This window comes from Diorhabda carinulata, chromosome 3, assembly GCF_026250575.1.
Source record: "Diorhabda carinulata isolate Delta chromosome 3, icDioCari1.1, whole genome shotgun sequence".
NCBI classification, from domain to species: domain Eukaryota; kingdom Metazoa; phylum Arthropoda; class Insecta; order Coleoptera; family Chrysomelidae; genus Diorhabda; species Diorhabda carinulata.
The window spans coordinates 30,065,800-30,085,859 of record NC_079462.1 but is presented as its reverse complement, the minus strand read 5'-3'; the positions used below and the strand labels follow the sequence as shown (position 1 = coordinate 30,085,859).

Genomic DNA, 20,060 nt, shown 5'->3' with positions numbered 1-20,060 from the left:
AAAGACTATAGTTTAGGAAAAAGGTCCGTACATATTTCTATGTAAATTAACGGTCTTAAGCATCTAACAAATTATAAGATAGAGCCGCATCTTTACCAATCTATTATCAGCTATTTGGTTTGTCGAGTCATTTTGTTACCCTTATTATTTCAGTTGGTACCACACTACCCTTCTATAATTCAGCTCTTTTGAAGAAATTTTTCCTACATCAAGGTCATTTCGTGAAACATCATGCATAGAAATGTCGCCATTCGTCACTAAAAGAAACAGAAGAGTCTCTCTCCCTGCCATAAGCTTAACACTTTGAGCCCCAGTGCGGTCCATAGGCCCGCAACTGAACTTTCCCTAGTGCCCAGATCTGTCCTAAGGAGTGCACGACTTATTTTATTACAAACTTGCTCCTTGGCCCAAGGGACTGTATTTAAATGTGCTTTACAGTTTGGTTGGACTGTCCTGGGCTCTTGAAAAATTTGGTCCATTTGATTTTTTTGCATGATCTTCAACTCCATTGTAAAACAATTACTCTTCATGCTGTTTTCTTCAACATAATTCGAATAATATTTGACTAAAATTTTCCATCTGTGTCACCTTCACGTTACCTTGATCTCATATAATATTTTTTAAAACACATCGTACATTTTGTGCACTTTACATTAAAGCATAAATCATAGTTCAAAGGATAAAAAAGCAAATTTTGTTTCTCAATATTACAAATAGGGTGAAACTTCAAAAAACTATGATGAAAATATTTGGAATGAAAAGTGCAAAATATTATGTTTTTTGTATACGCTCCGGGCCTTGGGGAAAGTTTTGTGGTAAACTTTTTATTTCATTTTTCTTTACATCCACACCCCTTATAGATTGTGAGAACACAAAAAAATTTTTTGGGCCTATGGGAAAATTTATCAAGTTTGGTTGGGTCTCAACGTGTTAAAAGGAACGTTGGAAACGTGTTATAAACTATTTCAAAACTTTATTGTTACCATTTGTTCGCTTTATAGCTCCTTTTTTACATATTTAACAACTTTTCAGAAAAAATCTTTGATGAATTTATTTTGTTTTGATATGTCAACATAGATATGCCCGAATAAACATGACCTTCAATGGGAATGAGTATTTGTGAAGTTAGAGTAACTCCATTTGACTCACATTTCCCTGTAAAAAACAACCTCCTAGTTAATTGTCAATCCCCACTATTCTTTTCGACTTGCAACTTAACACATAGATTGTAATAGAACATGATCAGAGTACATAAAATTGGAAATAAACCATATCCATATTTAACTGCAAAGCAAAAGCTCTACTTGTATATGAAGCGACTTCTAAGTATAAGTTTCGTCCAGTTATTTTATCCGCATTGTTTGTCTGTTGAAACTTAGCCGCAAATTTAATTTCATGAATCCTAACGACGCATCCGTTTTCGTTATCGAGATTTACACACATACTATGCAAGTACGGTGTATAACGCGAATGTTCTGTATACGAAATGACGCTTTCAATATGCATACTCAATATATGTCTGTTTGCACATATACCAGCTATCTATTCGATTATGGACGCAACAGCGACTGGCTTCATGGAGATTTCTATTGAACGCAAAATGAGGCTAACAGGGTTGTACTGATTTACGAACGTATTTAAAAAGCCCGAAACGGAAAAATTGCTATTTAATCTTAACTTAAAATACTGTCTTCACCAGATTGAAAGTTAAAGAAAAAATGTGCCTCATTAACATTGTAAGTTTCTATGACACCATCTTAAAGTTGTTTCAGTTAATCAATTACTGAATGGTATTCATTTGGCTTCGAATAGTCAGAACTAAAGAATATCCACTGGCAACTCAACAAAAATTTTTAACTAAGACTCGAAAATAAATTGCTCATATACAAAACTATATTCATACCAAACTGGTCGTATGGAATAGAGCTATGGGTCTACAATAAACCTTCAAATAGGAAGATTCTCTAAACCTTCCAATCCAAAACACTCCATACATTGAATAGAGATCCTTGGTAATCAAACAATTCATAACGTGGGATGAAGAACTATTCCACAAGCAAAGAGGAGATTGAAGAGAATATGACCAGAAGATTTCCCACAATAAATATTCTGATATGACTGTCTATTAATAGTTTCTGACTCACTTTAGAGCACTTCTTGAAATCATCTTGTAGCTTGTTAACCAGTAGTCATAGAGTTTATCTGTAATCAATTCCGAAATTCTTTATTAATGCTTAAGCATATTTAACGAACAAGGTACGAATAATATCCTCATATTGAGATGGTAACTAAGCCATATTGAAATAGAAGAAAATGAGAAGTGATAAACTAACAAAGAAAGTCGCCAAAATAAACTTTTGGAAATGAGAGCGTTTTTGTGAAATTAGCACTGATATAATATTGGAAACAGTAGATAATAAGAAAGGATAAAATATTGGAATACAACTACGCACTACTCTAAAGTTTCTAATAGAGGTTCTAACAGAATATTATCACCAGAATGAACGCATCCAGAAACTCAAACTATTGAAAAAAGACGACTACAGATTCTGTGGATCAGAGAAGTAACGTGGAAGATACTGGATGAACCGTATCCAAATCAATAACAGGCGAAGGACCTGAAATTTATTGAAGGATCTCAGCATTTATATATACTTTTAGATGGTTAAATTTGGTTTAAATAGAGAATATATCCCCTAAGCTAATGTTGGTAGAAACTCTTGATAATAAACAATGTAAGAGGTTTGCTTGAATCAATATTAGTATCTTTCAATAGACAGAGAAAAGTTTATAGTTTTTTAGAAATGTTATGAGGTTTGTGCTTATATAAAGATCTACTTTTTTATTGTCACATAATATTTCTTAACCGCAAACTGATATACTTATTCGATTATATCGCAGCATTTTCAAATCCAGTTTATATTTAAATTAGATTGATGGAATGGTATCTAAAAAAATGAGGTTACAGGCTACAAATGGAGTTATTTTGAATATTCAGAGTGTTTGCATAATGTTCAAAGCACAAATTAGTAATTCTGTAGTCGAATTAACTCCGACTTCAGTTCCCGCAACATAAATAACATACCAGTGATATGCGGAATAAAATTCCACAGGAAAACGACTTAATTTGTGAAATTATGGAAATTTGGAAAATATCTGAAGAAATGAACTCATATAGAGGTTATAGTTGATACTTTTTCTTCGATATTAGTCGATTTTGTTATTTCTGCTGATAACAATTATTAATATTTTCCAAATTTCTGAATTTTTTTATAAATCACTTATTTCTCTCTAATTAAATGTAACAGTTGTACCACCTTCTCAAAAAAATTAGGCGTTAGCTATGGAAGTCGAAGCATGCTTAATTGAACGATATAGATTGATGCTCTGATACTACCAATATTTTGCAACATGCCCTCGACATTGAACTCTACTAATGTTTGGATATTTATAATATAATAATTCTATTCAAAATACTATCAATAGCAAATACGCTTTGATGCATTCTAATGCTACTAAATCTAAACGTTCTATCATTGTAACAATTACATCAATCTGCACTAATACTAAGCTTCTCAAGTCCAATAATTCTTTTTTTAAGTCACTGAATGAGGCCTAACGATATATTAACTGCATCTCTACATAAACCGTCTACGTTTAAAAGGTTTTTCTAATATCTAGTAACTAAAATTTACTACAGGATACCCAAGGAAAACTAACACCTTGTTTCCTGTCAGAAATAAAATAAAATGAGATTAATTAAAGTGCCGGCTTGGGTATGCTTCATAAATTTTTTTATGGGATTTAACACTTTTATCGAAGTACTAGCTTTGTTATTTCACTGACTATATTTTATCGTTTATTCTGTCATAATGTTAAGTGTAAGTTAAGTTTTAACTCTGACATTTTGTTAGCTACATTTTTAACGATTTCTACAGTTTTATCAAATATTTCAAACATTTTATCACATATTTGTTTGAAATTAAATATCATTTAAGGGCTTGTAATGGAATCCGGTCCTTAATTTGAAGATATTCCATACAATACGACACGAGCACGGAATGGTATAGAATGATATAAAGCCGGAATATAAGGACATCTTTACACGCCACGTACATCAAATGCTTCAAGAATTCTGAATAGAGCGAAATGGTTGATTTACTGTTCAATGAGTGCTTCATATCTATTGAGTACATATCTCTACACAAACGTGTAAAACACAAATTAAAAAGCATCGCATTTCTATTAAGAAGTCAATAACTCATTTATTGAATATCGTAACTACTTATTTCAAAGATGATTATTCAAGTAGAAAATGGCTTAGAATATAAACTGAATTATTTATATAAAAAACTGTCGTGGTTGCGCTATTGTAATTGAAACAGCTTAGTGTATATTACTTTATTTACAGACAATTTTGAAGACTTGATAAAGTACCGGAATAAACAATCTGAATACTGATATATAATATATATTTACAGTACAACTTTTGAGAAACATTTTGCTGAAGGTTCATTACCAAGATTCCTCAGCTCCTGGTTATTTCCTAAGCTCTCCATTTGATTTTTTCCTCAAATATTTTTCTCTGCACTTCTTCATTTGATTAAACCCATCTTCCAAATATGACTGCTAGTTGTTTCACTTTTCCTTCAGCTATTTTTTCATTTACTTCATTTTATTATTATTATTATTTGACAGTGCTGCTTCCGAACTTTTTCTATATTTTATTTTCTGTTTTCTTTCGCTTCAATTTCTATATATTCTTTTGTATCCAAATTTCTTCATTTGTTATTATTCCCTCAAAGATATTCCTTCCACTTTACTTCCTTCTGCGCCATTGTTAAAACCCAGGTTTCATTTTCTTATGTTACTGTTGGGCTTATTATTGTTAGGTGTATTCTTATTTTGAATTCTCTGGATAAGTAAAATAAGATATCCCACGGCTTTACTTCCTTCCGCTGTTCTTTCATTCCAGTCCGTTCTTCCTTTTATTTTATCAGTATTGCTTCCAACTTCTTCTGTCTTTTATTTTCTGCTTTCTTCCACTTCAATTTCTATGTTTGCTTAGCACCAAATACTTTCTTTTCTCCTGGTTTATTCTCAATTTATTGCGGAATGCTCTTCACTTTTCCTTTCATGTTCTGGTTATTAATGTTAAATCATCTACATCTGCAGGGTACCGATAGAAAGAAGAAATGGAATGATTTCATATTTTGCATTAGAACAAACCTTATCAGTTCGATATAGGTTGTTCTAATGCATCAATAAATTTTCATGCCATCGGTTGGCCTTGGCCAGCAAAGAAATTTATCTTCTCGTTGACTTCACATAAACTTTACCTACCAAGTATTGACTTTTTTTATTTTCAAAGAATGTTACTTGATAACTTGTCTTGACAATGTAAACAAACATGTAACGTGTAAGAGGTTTGGACGCTTTTTGCACATGTGAAAAGTCTAATGTAAAACTTTGTGTTTGGTGCGTTGTTAAAAAAAAATAAATTTAATAATGACCAATGAACTTTGGAAAGTGATAAATTTTAATATCTAGTTCGATGCCGTTGTCATCGGCGTGTTGTGTATATCGACCCTAACATTCTATTACTGCTTCGGGGCCAAGGTGTGGAGTCAAAAGTTCACCAGAGGTCAATATCGATTTGAAATGTTAAGTAAATCAATGTCTTTGCAGATTTTTACCTTCTAGTCTTCCAACCTAAGTTTTTATTCAGTTTCTGTTTGAAGTATAAGAAATATTGACAATAATTTTTACTACTCCTAGATACGAATATCGATGATTAGTCGTTTTACCGAAAGTTGTTTGCCAAGGAGAAAGTCTGTTGATGAACGTACGCTCAAAAGGAGAAAGAAAAAATTTTCCTTTTGAAAAGTTAGCGACAGAATTGTAAACAACTCTTTGTGTACTTTGAATATTTCACGGTGTGTGTGAAAAACCGTGATCAGATTTTGTACATTTCGCGTTCGCATGTGCTGATGTTCGCATGGGTATTTCAAAACGCAGATCCGATTAACAGAAAAGCGTGACAAATAAGGAAATTTATAATGCATGACCAACCTAATACTATTGTATATTTCAGATATAAAATGGATTAAACATCAATTCAAAAGAGTTATTTTTCTATATTTACATGGTTTTATAATGAAATTTACTTGTTTATGGTAGCAGAATCCTGAACTGACAAAAAATAGTTATTCTAATTTCAATAATAATTTTTGGTAGATATATTATTGTTTCTTTCTTACAGAAAAAGTCCCCGATGCACGCCAATACGCTGATAATATCTTCTAAAGAAGCTATATATTCAACAGCTTACAACTAATCATCTCTCAGACACATTGTACTGGATTGGGTGATTGGGGTAGTCAGAGTTTGATCGATATGGCAGCCATAGAGGTTATAAATTCTCTGATAACATGTCAGCCTTACAAGAAAATGAGGTCTTGTATGCTGTGATATGAAATGATACTTCTCCACTACTACTTTGATGTAGCGCCAGAGTAGATGTTACCTCTAATGGAAAGAAATGATGATATTTTAACATATTATTTACTATAACGCCTACAGTGTAGTGCATCTCTAAACAAAGTGGAGTTCGTGATTTTTTCTCTCTTTACATCAAATTTTACGACTGTTCAACTGTAAGTAACGGTAGAAAAAAGATCGAAGCATCCTACTCGTACGCATACCAATCATCTTTTCTTGTTTTTCAAATTACTGATTTGCGATTGACTGGATTTTGTTTTCCTGTGGTTAGGCTACAACGTTCATAGAGTCTGGATTTATGATTCTGGTTTTCTAAAGCAGATCAGTTAGTCCTATTGACTGAAGCACTAAAAGTCACTTTACGGGCTCATCGCTTTATTCGAAAAGAGTTTAAAGCTTTGACTTGAAATCTGAAGGATACTATTCATCAGCTAACCTAGGCAGTTACATCGATCTTCAGGAGCCAAAAGCTTTAAGCAACGATTTTGTTCTCCTGTTGTTACGCTGTGTACAGATCAGTTAGTCCTATTGACTGAAGCACTGAAAGTTACTTCACGCGCTCACTGTTTCATTCGAAAAGAGCTTGGAGCTTTAAATTCTCGAAATCGGAAGGCTACTATTCATCAAACTACTCATGCAGTTAGAACTTAATATATATTACAGTTATAAAATGTATACTACAAATATCTAAATATGAAATTGATCAGGTATCATAATTGATAGAAACAAAGCATCAAAAATTTACTTACCTTGAGAATTGCAACACTTATGAAAATTGGCAGTAGAAGACATGCAGCTCCTGTTAATCCTAAGCTACAGTTCAGTTCCATGTAAGGCAATCCTTCTGGCCAATTTAATAAAGAATAGCCTGAAACAAAAAGAAGATGACTTTATACATCAGGTCGGTTTTTTTTGAGTCAGGGTAACTAGATAATAGTCAAAATATATCGTAAATTGAGTATTGTAGCGCAGTGGTTACTTCAGTTTCGCAGCCACTAATTTCAGTACCGAGTTCTAAGCGTTATTTTTTTGAACATAACCGAGATAACAACTAAAATTGTGGTGATATTATTTTTAATACTCGCTTCAAGTTTTAGGTAATGAAAAAAAGAAAAAACATCAACGTCTATATCAGTACCAACTGTTATAATTCCAATAATGACAGTAGCTCGGCCAACCTAAATCATAGCTAAGGGCTTGCAAGCTCAGATTATTTCAATGTTTCACCCCTATCATATATAAGTCTAGAGTTGTTTGTACTTTGTGCTTTCTTGAATTGAATATGCTGTTAATATAGATTCTTATCTTTTTTCATGAAATATATTATTGATACCATTGTTTTATTGTTTCTAGTCATTTATATTGATGTGAAAAATCGTGTTTGTAGATAGTTTTATTTGAGTTAAGAACCGTTAGTTATTTTTATTTTTTCTTGCTTTTTCACCCTTTTATCTATTTGTGTGTTTCGTTTCTTTGCGAAACTAGTGGCATTCAATTAATTGATCACTTCATCCGAGAACATTCCGAGAAAGTTTCCAGATTTTAAAGCTAGATCAGCATATACGATCAATTATATGAACAGTTTCAATAGATGTTTGCTCTCAGATTTTCATAGGAAAACTATTCTAAACAAAATGTTTTGTGGAATATAACCAATCAATTTTCTTATGTATTATATATAGATTGGTTTTATAAACGAAATTTCTCGCAGCTATCAAGAGAGGGGTGGTTTGTCGTTCATTGGTAAGAAGTGATCCAATTCCGTGATCTCAATCTCTAAATGCTTCGGCTTTTCATTTCATTGGTGAAATTCCAATTAGTAGGAATATGAGGTCTTGTAATTTACCAAAAACAAGGGATGAATCGTTGCGCGGATTATGCAGGTTGAAAAAATGTCATAAAAGAAAATGTTTTGAAATCATTATCGTGTACGAGTCATATTTTACTATTGACGGCAGTCAAACGGCGAATAATAAGTCTTATTATTGATAGAAAAACGAGGAAATAAATTTATTTCCTCGGGTATTTCAGAAGACACAGAAAGTTCAACTCGAGTTAGTATTGTTGGCGTTTTTTGGTGATCGTCCTTCAATATACATTTGTCCTTCTGGAAATTCTGTAACCGCCCAAATATATGACAAAGAGTGTGTTAGATCTAGATTTATGCAGAAAATTTCGTTTATTGAGATTGTTCCTAATGTGCCTCAACTGAGGCAATTGAACGTTTTTGACGAAATTTGAAACGAAACGAATTTTTTTAAAGATGGGAAGCAACTATACATGAAGAATTAAATAAGAGAAGCTTGAGTAAATTCCGGCAAACGTCAAATTCAATATTTTATAATTTATTGCAATATTTGAAAACAAAAATTAGGAAAGCGCGCCGACTCGGTGCTAATTCAGTTTGTAATTTGTGTGATTACAGTATGGTAACCAATATTTTATACATTAAAACAAACAATTTGTGCGGATTTTTTTCCCCACACCCATACAACTATTTTGATATTATGAAAAATATGTATAAAAGTAGCCATTGCTATTTAAAATTATTTCAACGATCTATAAGAAAATAGAACAAACATCTGAATAAACAATTCCCATCGCCAATGACTGGAATCAAATTTTTTTGCCCATTCATCCTCATGTATCATTAAATAATTATGAATTACCAAAAGAAAACTTTTAATAAATACGAAAACGCTAGAACTTGATTCACAAAATTTGTTTTTAATAACAACTCATTAAGAATACTGAGAATTTAATAATTAATTAAAAGTACTTTTAGTTTCAATAATCTGACTGGCATACTCGACGAATATCAAACTATTAAGAACACGGTATCCGTGTGCCTTAAATACTAAATCTTATCGTATACATAAATGAAGATGAAAAGTTAATGGGGTTACAGTTGACATTCTATAAAACTAACATGAACATAAAATATGAACAATTTAATGTGATAATAAATTTAATGAGGTTAAAATTGGTAGTAATAAACAAGTAATTGATAATTGTGCGACACTATGATAAAGTCCACTCGAATCACTCAACTCTAGTTACAAAAACTTTAATGGTAGTTAGAAAGCAGTTCAACTGATTTGATAGTTCTACGAATCATGCCAAAACTCCTAGAATGTCCCATGAAATAAAACTTACAGAACTTTTTCCAATTGAAATAAGAACAAATGAGAATATAATTTCTCAATTTACCTAAAACTCAAACAAACAAAACATTTTTCATTGACATAAGAGCAAATAAAAACATATATATTTCGTCTTGGTAGCCTATAGCGTGTTTAACAAACATTCAAACAAACAAAAAATGTAATTTTGTCGTAATTTAATTCAATAACTACCTTTTCGTATTACATAAAAGGATTGAAGTATCGCCATCCAAATATGATAAATGTTATAAGGGTTATGTTAATGTTATAGGTTAATAGTATAACAGAAAAAATAGTATTTCAATTTAGATCAAAATTAGAAAAAAATAAAAATGACCCTGCGTGTTAAAATTCCACTTAATGATTACATAAAATAGGTGTGTATTCTTTAATTAGAATCTCTCAAGAATTTTACTTATGAACGCCAAGAATTTAATTATAGGTCAAACACCCCAAGCACCAAAATTTCATAATGCTGTGCCAGCTGTGAATAATTTATCGATAATGTTATTGTATTATGTTCAATCAAATTAAATCCACTCTCGGAAATCTGTATTTTTTTGTATAATTGAAATTTCAAGAAGTAAATGATAGAAACAATATTGAACAAAATCTTATTATTTCACCAATCAATATCGAAAATATACAGAGTGTTTTTCAGTATTTCAACTGTTGTTCTTTCAAATGAAAAATAATTTGGAGTGAATCTGATATTTTGTTACTTCAATTGATGACACCACGTAAAGATATCTCTCCAATTATCATATGATATAGTGAGAATTAGTCGGAACAGCAAGCAACTTTTGAAGATGCCAAGATAGTCAGATAGTAATAATTATTATCGGAGACTATCTAATAGTCCCCGAAACATTCAAGCAAAAGAAGTAATAGAATTGCGAGAGTAATTTGCTTTTGTAAAAGTTTGCAATATTTATTTTCTCTTATACTACAACTACAGAATTCTCTCATGATTTAGTCCCAAGAAATTCTCGTTCCTACGAAAAATTTTTGGTGATATTAAGTCCCTGCAGCAATGCTAAGCTATTTACTTCCTGGATATCCTTCGATGGATTTCGTTAACGTCGTCAATAAAGTAGAGTCATGCATAAGACAATTGTTGGTTCCATGAATTTGGAAGAAAATTTTCTGAAATTCATAAAATAATGAAAAAAATCTGGTGCTTTGTTAGTTCACGTTAAGAAATCTCTTCAAATTTAATAAAAAGTGATAGAACCAGAAAAAGTCATAACAGAAAACAATTTATGAGGATGCCTAAAAAACAATCAAGCAAAGGAAGTGACAAAATTCTAGAAATAATTTGCTTTTAGCAGGTTTCAAATATTTATTTTCTGTTATGTTACCACGCATTCAGAATTGTCTCATAAAGCCAGGTGAATAGTTTAAAAGAAGCATTACGTGAATTTGAAAAAGCTGTTGAGTTCATAGAGTAATGTCATAGAAACTCTCCAGTTGTTATTCTATCCCAAATAGAAATCTCAACAGTTAATAGGACGCAATAATATTCAGAAAGCAGTTTCCTAGGAAACCATGAGTTGACAAAAGGTCAGATAATTATTTTCAAAGACGGCCTAATAGCCCCAGGAACAATGGAAAAAATTCAACGAAAAATAAGAAGCAGAGGCCATAGAAATGTCTACAGGTACATATGATAGAAATAGGAAAGTACCTGAAGGAATAATAAAAAAAATAGTCTATTCGAAGTAGCTCAGAGTTTGGAGCAACTATTTTTTGGAGATTTGGAGAAAATCTTCTAACATCAGGACGAAGCGCCCACGAATAAAGCTCTAGAAATTCATGAATATTCAAGTTAGCAATTGATATTTGGATTCATTATATTGCATCTCTCCCATGGACATCAAATAGACGAATTAGTCCCATATTTGTAGCGGTTTGGGAAGCTTAAGAATAATGAAAGTGATGAGATTACAATAAAATTGAAATATTAATTTATGAATTAAGTCAAAACTATAAGAAAGATAATTAGGCAAAGCTACCTATCTGTTAGCTATGCCGTTGGTTGTAATTAGCTTGAATTGAAGTACCGGCGTCTAAAGATAGTTTCGCCCTATCAGAGGAGGTGTTTGACTATTTTCTTTGGTTCCTTGAAGAAACGACAAGAGCTATCGGAAGTTCTTCTATGCTCTTTAGCTTCATCAAGCAGTGTCCAGTGAGCTTATTAATAACTAATAGCATTGTTAAAGATCTTTTTGTGACCAGTTGGTATAATAAAAAGAAATCTCTCCGATTTTGTCGGACCTGGGGTCTTACTCTGTATTTCTGATTTCTTCTCGTTTTTCTAGTTTTTTGAGACCATAACTTGATGGCTTTTAGGAAAATGTTTCTGAGTATGTAACAAATTCGATCATAAGTGATCCATCGTGTCTTTCTTTTCCATTCGCTATCAGCAGATCAACTGATAATCTTAATGTTATATCGAATCCAGATCATCATCTTAAATGGCTTTTACATGGAATCGATCATTAAGGCACCCTCTCACGCACGAGATGTAGATTTAAATTTATTAATTAAGTTCCTAATTGAATCAACTGATTACAAAAGATATAATAGAAAATACGTAATCTACTGTATTCCACTGAAATTAGTTACTAAATGGAATTTAGTCGTAAGAGGTAAACAGACTGTTTTGTAGTATACAAGTTTCGCTAAACGTGATATAACTATTCTAACATTGTCTTCATAACTAACATATTGTGTATTGCATTTACGAGATAAAATATTTCGTAGAAATTCGAATTTGTAAACTTCATTGAATATAGAAACAATGACATACATTTGGACGTTTTCTGGCGTAATCTACTATAGCTAGTCAGGGATGGGTTTAAAAACCCTGATGAACCGATATAAACAATTCATATTGTGAAGAGTTTTTTCACATCTTCCTATTTCTTCTTCCAATTTAAGAATTGAAATTCTTTAAGGTAATAGCTTCATGAAAGATAGCATTCAGCTAATTTGTGACTTTCTCAATATGAAAAATGGATCGAAACGTATCAGGCTTAGCAATTTTTTTTCTATTTTAAAGGAGAACCAAAAGTGGTTGATCTAGTTTGTGAGAAGAAAGCCAATTCCTCTTTTTTTTGCACATATTTTCCAAAATTATAAAATTTGGTGATTGCGACTGAGTCGGTTGAAATGAAAATTTTAAAAAAATTGTTATATTATATCACGAATGAGTTAGTGACCGTTTTTTCTTAAGAAAGTTTTCATAGGGTCATGGCACTAGAACCAGCTTTGTTCTGCACTAACAGTGCTTCGTAATCTTAATCTAAATGAACCTCTTTTATTGAGAAGGCTTGAAAAAGTGCTGTAGACCAATTCATAACTAAAGATATATAAGACGGAGAAGTATCTAATTCCAATCAATATACACTGATTTTGAACAAAATTATACCTTCCCTGTATTATCTTTAAGATAATGAAACCTAGGAAAGCTTTAAAAGTTGAGATATGAAGGCTCTTATGAAGGATACACAAAAATAAAAGGTATATTCTTAAGGTCATCCTATAAGTAAAACCATTCTGAAAATTTTAGAATAATAAAAGATTAAATTCAAGAAATGCCTTTGTTTTACAAATATCAATGAAATTGGATTTTTTTTATTATCTTTATGATCTAAATGATTTCGTTATAAACAATAAAAATAATATTTTCCATTTTTCTGACAAAACACACGTTAAACTATTGATGATTAGAAATGATAAAAGTACCTCCTTTATTGTTACTTGGTCAATATCAACACAAAAATACTATAAACGAGACAGATCAATACACATAATTGTATATATAGTTAGGAAAAAGGTAATTCGAACTTTTATTGTTTGTTGGTGAAACAATAAAGTCAACTTTCTGGGAAATGTGTAGTTTTCCGAGGAAAGTCACGTTTATTAGAGTGGTTCTATTCAAACAGTTGAAAATTGCAAATATCAAGTGTTTTATCGATAGTATTTCAGAAGTTCATCCTATTTTTTATGAACTCCGAGAATGCAATAGTTTCTAAATTGTTGGATTGTTTTCATATATGACATGTAGTAGATATTCGTTTTATATTAAATCTCGTTTTATTAAATTTAAAATAATTCAGCCTACTCCAAAAAAAATCACAGATATAATTCAGAATTGTAAAAAATATAAGTTGAAAAAGTTGAGTACACATTTAAGACAAGATAAGTCCTATCTAATTTGGGATATCATAGAAAGTTGGATTATTTAGTTGAGAAATAACGAAACTACAATCAAATTACCTCGTAATAATCTAGATGTTTCTTTGAAACTATTTACTAGACGATGTGGGCAGCTGGGATCGTTAGACGCATGCTTAGGCATGGTTTTAAGTATGTATCGTTTGATCCAGAGTCTTCATCTTTGCTGCCGACTTTCCACGCATACCCACGATTTATTATTTATTCTCTTCATGCTAAATGTCTAAAAGCTACCAAATTTCGTGGTAGAACTTGTGCAGTATACAAAAATTATTAATGATAGAACGGTTCGAAAGAAGGTTAGAAAACTTGAAAAAGTGCATGATGAGGAACGCAGTGAACGCCCTTCTATAGTTATTGATGGTTCGATGAAAAAACTTAACCAAAAATCCAAGAAACAAAGAGCTTCTCGCACAGGTTTCATAAAGCAACCATTAAATTATCGAAAGTTGCCAAAAGTGCTGGCAAAGGTAAATAAAAACAACCTTTGGGCAATGCTTTCACTTTCTTTTGGGGTACGATGAAGAAGGCGATGATTTTTGATGAATTACAGACGATAAAAAAAACTGGTCTACTTTATACTAGAATCAGAAAAAAATGTATGAAATTGCAACATCCGAAATCGTCTAAAACTAACAAAAATTTTCACCCATTATGACAGAGAGAGACTGTTGCTGGTGGATTACCTCGTACGGATAAAATAAATTCAACAACGTATTGTGAGAAAAATCCGCTGTACGAAATACGTGACTTGCTGAGTGAAGGCAACATAAGGCCCATCCACATTCAGTTAATGGAATCCAAGAATCAGTACATTTTGTTAGAAACATGGAAACAACTTCATCATTCCCCCTACAATCCTGATCTATTGCTCAGTTACTACCGCACATATCCACTTTATAGATATAACAGATATTCCGATTACTTTTTTGATATACCCAAAAATTGTCAATTGTTAAACCTGAAAAGCTGAACGTTCAGTTACCTAATATCCTTTTTAAACATTTGTAGGCCACGTAAGATTGAAGTCCAGTGAAGAATATCCCATACCATATCGACCAAAGATTATTGAGGTGTATGCCAGTCTTCTTTTTTGATTTTTTCGGGATCTGTAGCGATTCTGTTGATTTTATTGCTTGATAGCTTCCCTTACTGGAATCGCTCATTTTTTCGATTGATTTTTTGATATCATTGTTATTATCAAACGTTGAAGGTGTGCTAATTGAAGATTGCATCACTTAAAACCCTTCGAAAGGGATGGACCTCGCGAGGAGTGCTGAAACAATAAAAAAGCTTATTTAATAATTACTAAAATCTAATTTCAAAACAATAATGAAAAAAATTATTTTATTGTTATTACCAGAATTTTTGTACTAGATACTCCATAAAATATCATTTCGATAATTACCACATATACATTGTAGATATTACTGGTCATAACTCAAATAAAAGGAAGATAAATTTAGTTCTACTCCAACAAAAGTATAATGTTCAGTTGGAGTAAGGTGATTACTTATCATAGGAAACGCTGATCGTAAATTATTTGCTCATTGAGCTAAAGGGTTTCGTGAGATATGTGAAAAACGAAAACCTGAATTGCTTGACTTTAAATTAAAAAAAAGTTTGTTGGTAGATAGAGCATTTATATATTCAGGAAAAGGATACAATAATTTTGATGATGATCTATTAAGATCATCTAAGATGTTTTAATCGTGTGTTTGGCAATGTTTCACAGAAATAAAACTGAATTTTTGCGCCGTTTTATAACTATGGAAGAAACGTTGATTCATAACTTCGTACCAGAAAAAAAAACAATGAAAATAAAGAAAAAGACAGTTCCATTTGCAGGCACGGTCATGGAGTCGGTTTTTTGGAACGCGCGTGAGATAATTTTCATTGAATATCTCGAAAAAGGAAAAACTATCAACGGTTCAACGGCGAGTATTATGCGAACTTATTGCAGCGTTTGAGGGAGGAAATCAAGCAAAAACGGCCGCGTTTGGCTAAGAAGAAAGAGTTGTATCATCAAGACAATGCACCAGTACACACATCCGTTATTGCATTGGCCAAAATTAATAAATTAAACTTTGAATTGCTACCTTATGCACCATATTCGTCAGATTTAGCCCCGTCGAATTATTTTCTATTCCCAGACCTGAAGAAATGGCTCGGTGGTCAAAGATTTTCCAACAATAGAGAGGTGATGTCTTTGAACAGCTTGGTATCGAAGTTATTGAACATCGCTGGGGAAAGTGTATGGAGCTAAAAGATTACATAGAGAAATAAACCTGGTACTTCTGGGACCAGCCTCGTAAAAGTTCACAAGGACTTAAACGGATGAGAAATAAAAGAGAACCAAAGATTATATTGATTTCCAAATAACTAACTTGTGAACAAATATTGATAGAAGACAAAATTTGACAAATAATTAGTTAGTGAACTATTGTTGAACATCCTGATCCCTTTTTATGAAGAAGAAATAGCATTGATCTCAAATATGGTGTATACTTCACTCTTATAAATTTTTTTGAGTATTGATTATTTCGAAAAATATTATTTCAGGAGAAAGAAATGACGAAAAAATAGTTCATTTTTAAATTTATTTAAAAACAAAAATTTGCTTAAAAATTTTTTAATAACTGGAATTAAATATTGCTTCCGTATTGCCGTGAATTCTAAATCTAACTAAATAAAAAATCAAATATATCTTTCACGACAACATCAATATTTCTGATAAATTTACAAATGTGCTCTCTTATTCTAAACTTCGTTTCCATACAACCCTCCTAACAACAACCACTTTCAAAATTTATAACAAGCTATCAAGTTAAAAAACCACTTGTCGAATATTTTCCATACTAACATCGCTCTTCAATAATAAAAGAGAGTGAAAAACTGAATAAATGCAGAAAAGTGCTCCGCGACTCATAGCTCGAGGTTGTGTGTCATGAAAGAGCATCTAAGAGCATAGATGGAATGTTTCCACTTGAAAGTTTTTGTTTCAAGGATAATGTTAGTGAAGAGGAAAACCCGGAGTGAAAATTGATAAATTATGGAAAATGTTCTATATTTCTTACCAACTTCAAATCATTTATTTCAAAAGGAAGAACGTCGAGAAAACTCTTGTATAAAGTTCAGAACTTGAAGCATTTGAAGCATTCATATATTACTTGTTAAGTAGACAATTAGCGACGTTTATACTAATTTTAGCGAACATGAATTTTGTTCATTTTTACTTGAATAAGTAAATACGTTACAGAATATACAGGGTCTATGACGCCTCGCCACTCCATTTTATAAGTATCGTAGTCAATGATATACAAGGTGTCGTTTTGTTTCATAATCAACCTGAATCCTGAATAAAAAGGTTTAGAAAGAATAAAAGCATCGAAAATACTTATAAGATTGAGAAAGATACTATTAGAAGAGTCGAAAGCTACAATATAATTACATTGACAGATGATATAGATTTGCTCAATAGCAGCCATAAAAATGTACAAATAATGCAATGCTAGATGGTAGAGCAAAAGAAAAAGGACTGAGATTAAATGAACAGGAAACTTGGGAATGGTCATTCATATATTTCAAAAGAAATATATATAGCAAGTGAATAAATGAAACAGAAACAAGACCACTATTGAACCACAAAATTAGCCAAAGTATAAATGCAAAGAGAGAAACCATAATTTAGATAAAAAGGAAAAGTGGAACATGATAAGATGGTGGCAAATTGTAGAGAAGAAAAGTATGTATCATCACGAGAACCAAACTAAACGAGATATAAAGCAGCTACACTTTCTTGCTTCTTCAGTATTTTTGAACTTAAACAATGAATAGTTCGACATATTAAAACGTGAGGTTTTTCTGTCGATAACATAGAAAAATCTAATAATGAAGTTTTTATTTATTAAATTTTACTCAGGAAAACCTTTATTTAGGGCAAAAATGAAATTATCTTTAAAGCCATGCTTTTCAAATTGTATTCTGAAAATTTGAGACACACGTCGTTTCACCGACCCTCATTCTCTCATTCTTAACACGTTTGCCCTTGGGCCCTCTTTAATGTTTCTGTCCCTTCACTTCTCGCCACTTTTATATTGTTGAAGATACCTTTGTTATGATAATGCGGAGGTTTACGTAAACAATTTTTAATGACTTTCCTTAGCTATACGATTGTGTGTGTACAAATAATATTCGTTGAGTATTTTATGAGTGAATATATTGGGTAAACAAGATCTTTCATGTAGCTTGTGTAAAGGTTTGTAAATATTTCGATTGTTACAACGTTGGTTTTAAGTTGAATATGCAATCGTTAGTCAATAGTTTGTTCAAGTAAAGAAACGGACCATAAATTCTTCATATTCTCTAAAGATTTCAAAAAAATTCTCCATTTTGATTATTCATTTGAACTTTTCGAGCCTATATGGAGTATTGATGCAACATTTTTCAATTTATTTGTCAAACCAAAATTTCGATTTCTATGATGACGCTCCATTACTATTGGTAGCAACAGTAAAAATACTTTTACTTAGGGCATCAGTAAAACAATGTAATCTCAGTTTAATAGTTCGACCATTAACTGCCGACATAACCTCTTCATAGGGTACATGAGGTAGCAATTCAAACTTTAATTAATTAATTTTGGCCTTTGAAATAACGGATGTATGAGCTAGTGCATTGTCATAGTCAATGAAAATTATCTCATGCGCATCCCAAAAGCCGAAGCCATGACCTTGCCTGCAGATGGAACGGTATTTGTCTTCTTTGGTGCCGGTTCTCCCTTTTCAGTCCATTGTTTTGATTATTCTTATGTTTCGGGTGTGAAGTGATAGAACCACGTTTGATCTCTTGTTATGAAACGACGCAAAAATATCTGTTCAACATTGCCAAACCCTCGATAGAAACATGACGCTGCTTCTTTTCCATTTCTCATATCCAAATTTTCGGTTAATATGCGATGTACCGCACTTTTTGAAATGCCTGCTAGCTTACGCACTTTCAGTCGAAGATCATCCAGTACTGCTTTATGGATTTTCTTCCAACATTTCTGGAGTTGTCACCTCATTTGGTCGACAACTGCGATTCTGGTCTTCGCAGGTCGTACGGCTCTTTTAAACTCTACTACCCAATATTATATCGTATCACATAACGAATTTTTTCTGTTTACAAATTCACTAAAAACGTTCACTATTGATGGCTGCCAAACGAATACTAAACGACGTGGCGTCTTCAAATTTGAACCATATGCTGCATAGACTGTGTATTTTCTTATACTGTGGTATTTTTCAAGCAACTACCGCCATCTCTAAGTCAGACCAGGTACTTCTGGGACTATCCTCGTATGATGAAATATTCTTCGTCAGTATATTTTTTGTGTTTTCAATTCAACACTATTATTATCTTATTATCTGCATGTTCTGTTAGTTCAACTACCTAATAATCTTCAATTTTAGTTTATAAATGGAATGTATCTCTTAATCAATGTTGTATTCAATTTGAGCGTGAAAGAAAACAGACACTTCATATGAAATATTGAGCTCATAAAGTGAGTATCCCGGAAAAACCGACACATAACTGTTAGCTCAAATATAAGATAAATATAGGAAAGCTTTCTCTTTTTCGTGAATCATATTTATAAGTTATATGGAAGAGCAAATATTGGGGAGTGATACCAACCCGGAAATTTGTCATTGTTTATTGCCTTGCGGCATTGTCAGGTTTCCTATCGGGATAAAAACACAAAAAGAATTTACCCTGATGATTTAGTATTGTATATTATAAAAAAGTTTTTTCAAAAACATCGATAAAATTCATTCTACTTAAAAATAATATAGTGACTCAAAATATTTTTGTCACAACATATGTTCATTTAACAAACAAAATCATCTTAAACTCAATTATTAATAATAATATCATTGAATTACAAAGGCATAAACAAATACTATTGACATATTCTACATTCAACTGTATTAACACTTCAAATACTGTTGAGAGATCTCTACTAGAATAACCAAGTCTACTAGTACAAGAGCTGGCCGCTGAAAAAGGCTCCTCATCGGTTAAAGGACATATATTATTGAAAAAGGTAGTACTCAAATAGACGAAAACAATGATATGGAAGTTATAGTCCTCACTCAGTCACTTGACTAGACA

General features: G+C 31.8%; 1 protein-coding gene across 2 annotated transcripts in view; it reads right to left on the bottom strand.

Annotated features, from left to right (window-relative positions):
- The window catches only part of LOC130891736 (protein tincar), a 155,668-nt gene that overhangs the window by 87,779 nt on the left and 47,829 nt on the right, over nt 1-20,060 (bottom strand). For both annotated transcript variants that reach the window (XM_057796644.1, XM_057796645.1), the window contains exons 2-3: nt 14,893-15,183; nt 7,251-7,369 (exon numbers count right to left, since the gene is read on the bottom strand). In XM_057796644.1, the coding sequence (XP_057652627.1) occupies nt 7,251-7,369; nt 14,893-15,142 (369 nt within the window). In that variant the 5' untranslated portion in view covers nt 15,143-15,183. The remainder of the gene's footprint in view (nt 1-7,250; nt 7,370-14,892; nt 15,184-20,060) is intronic.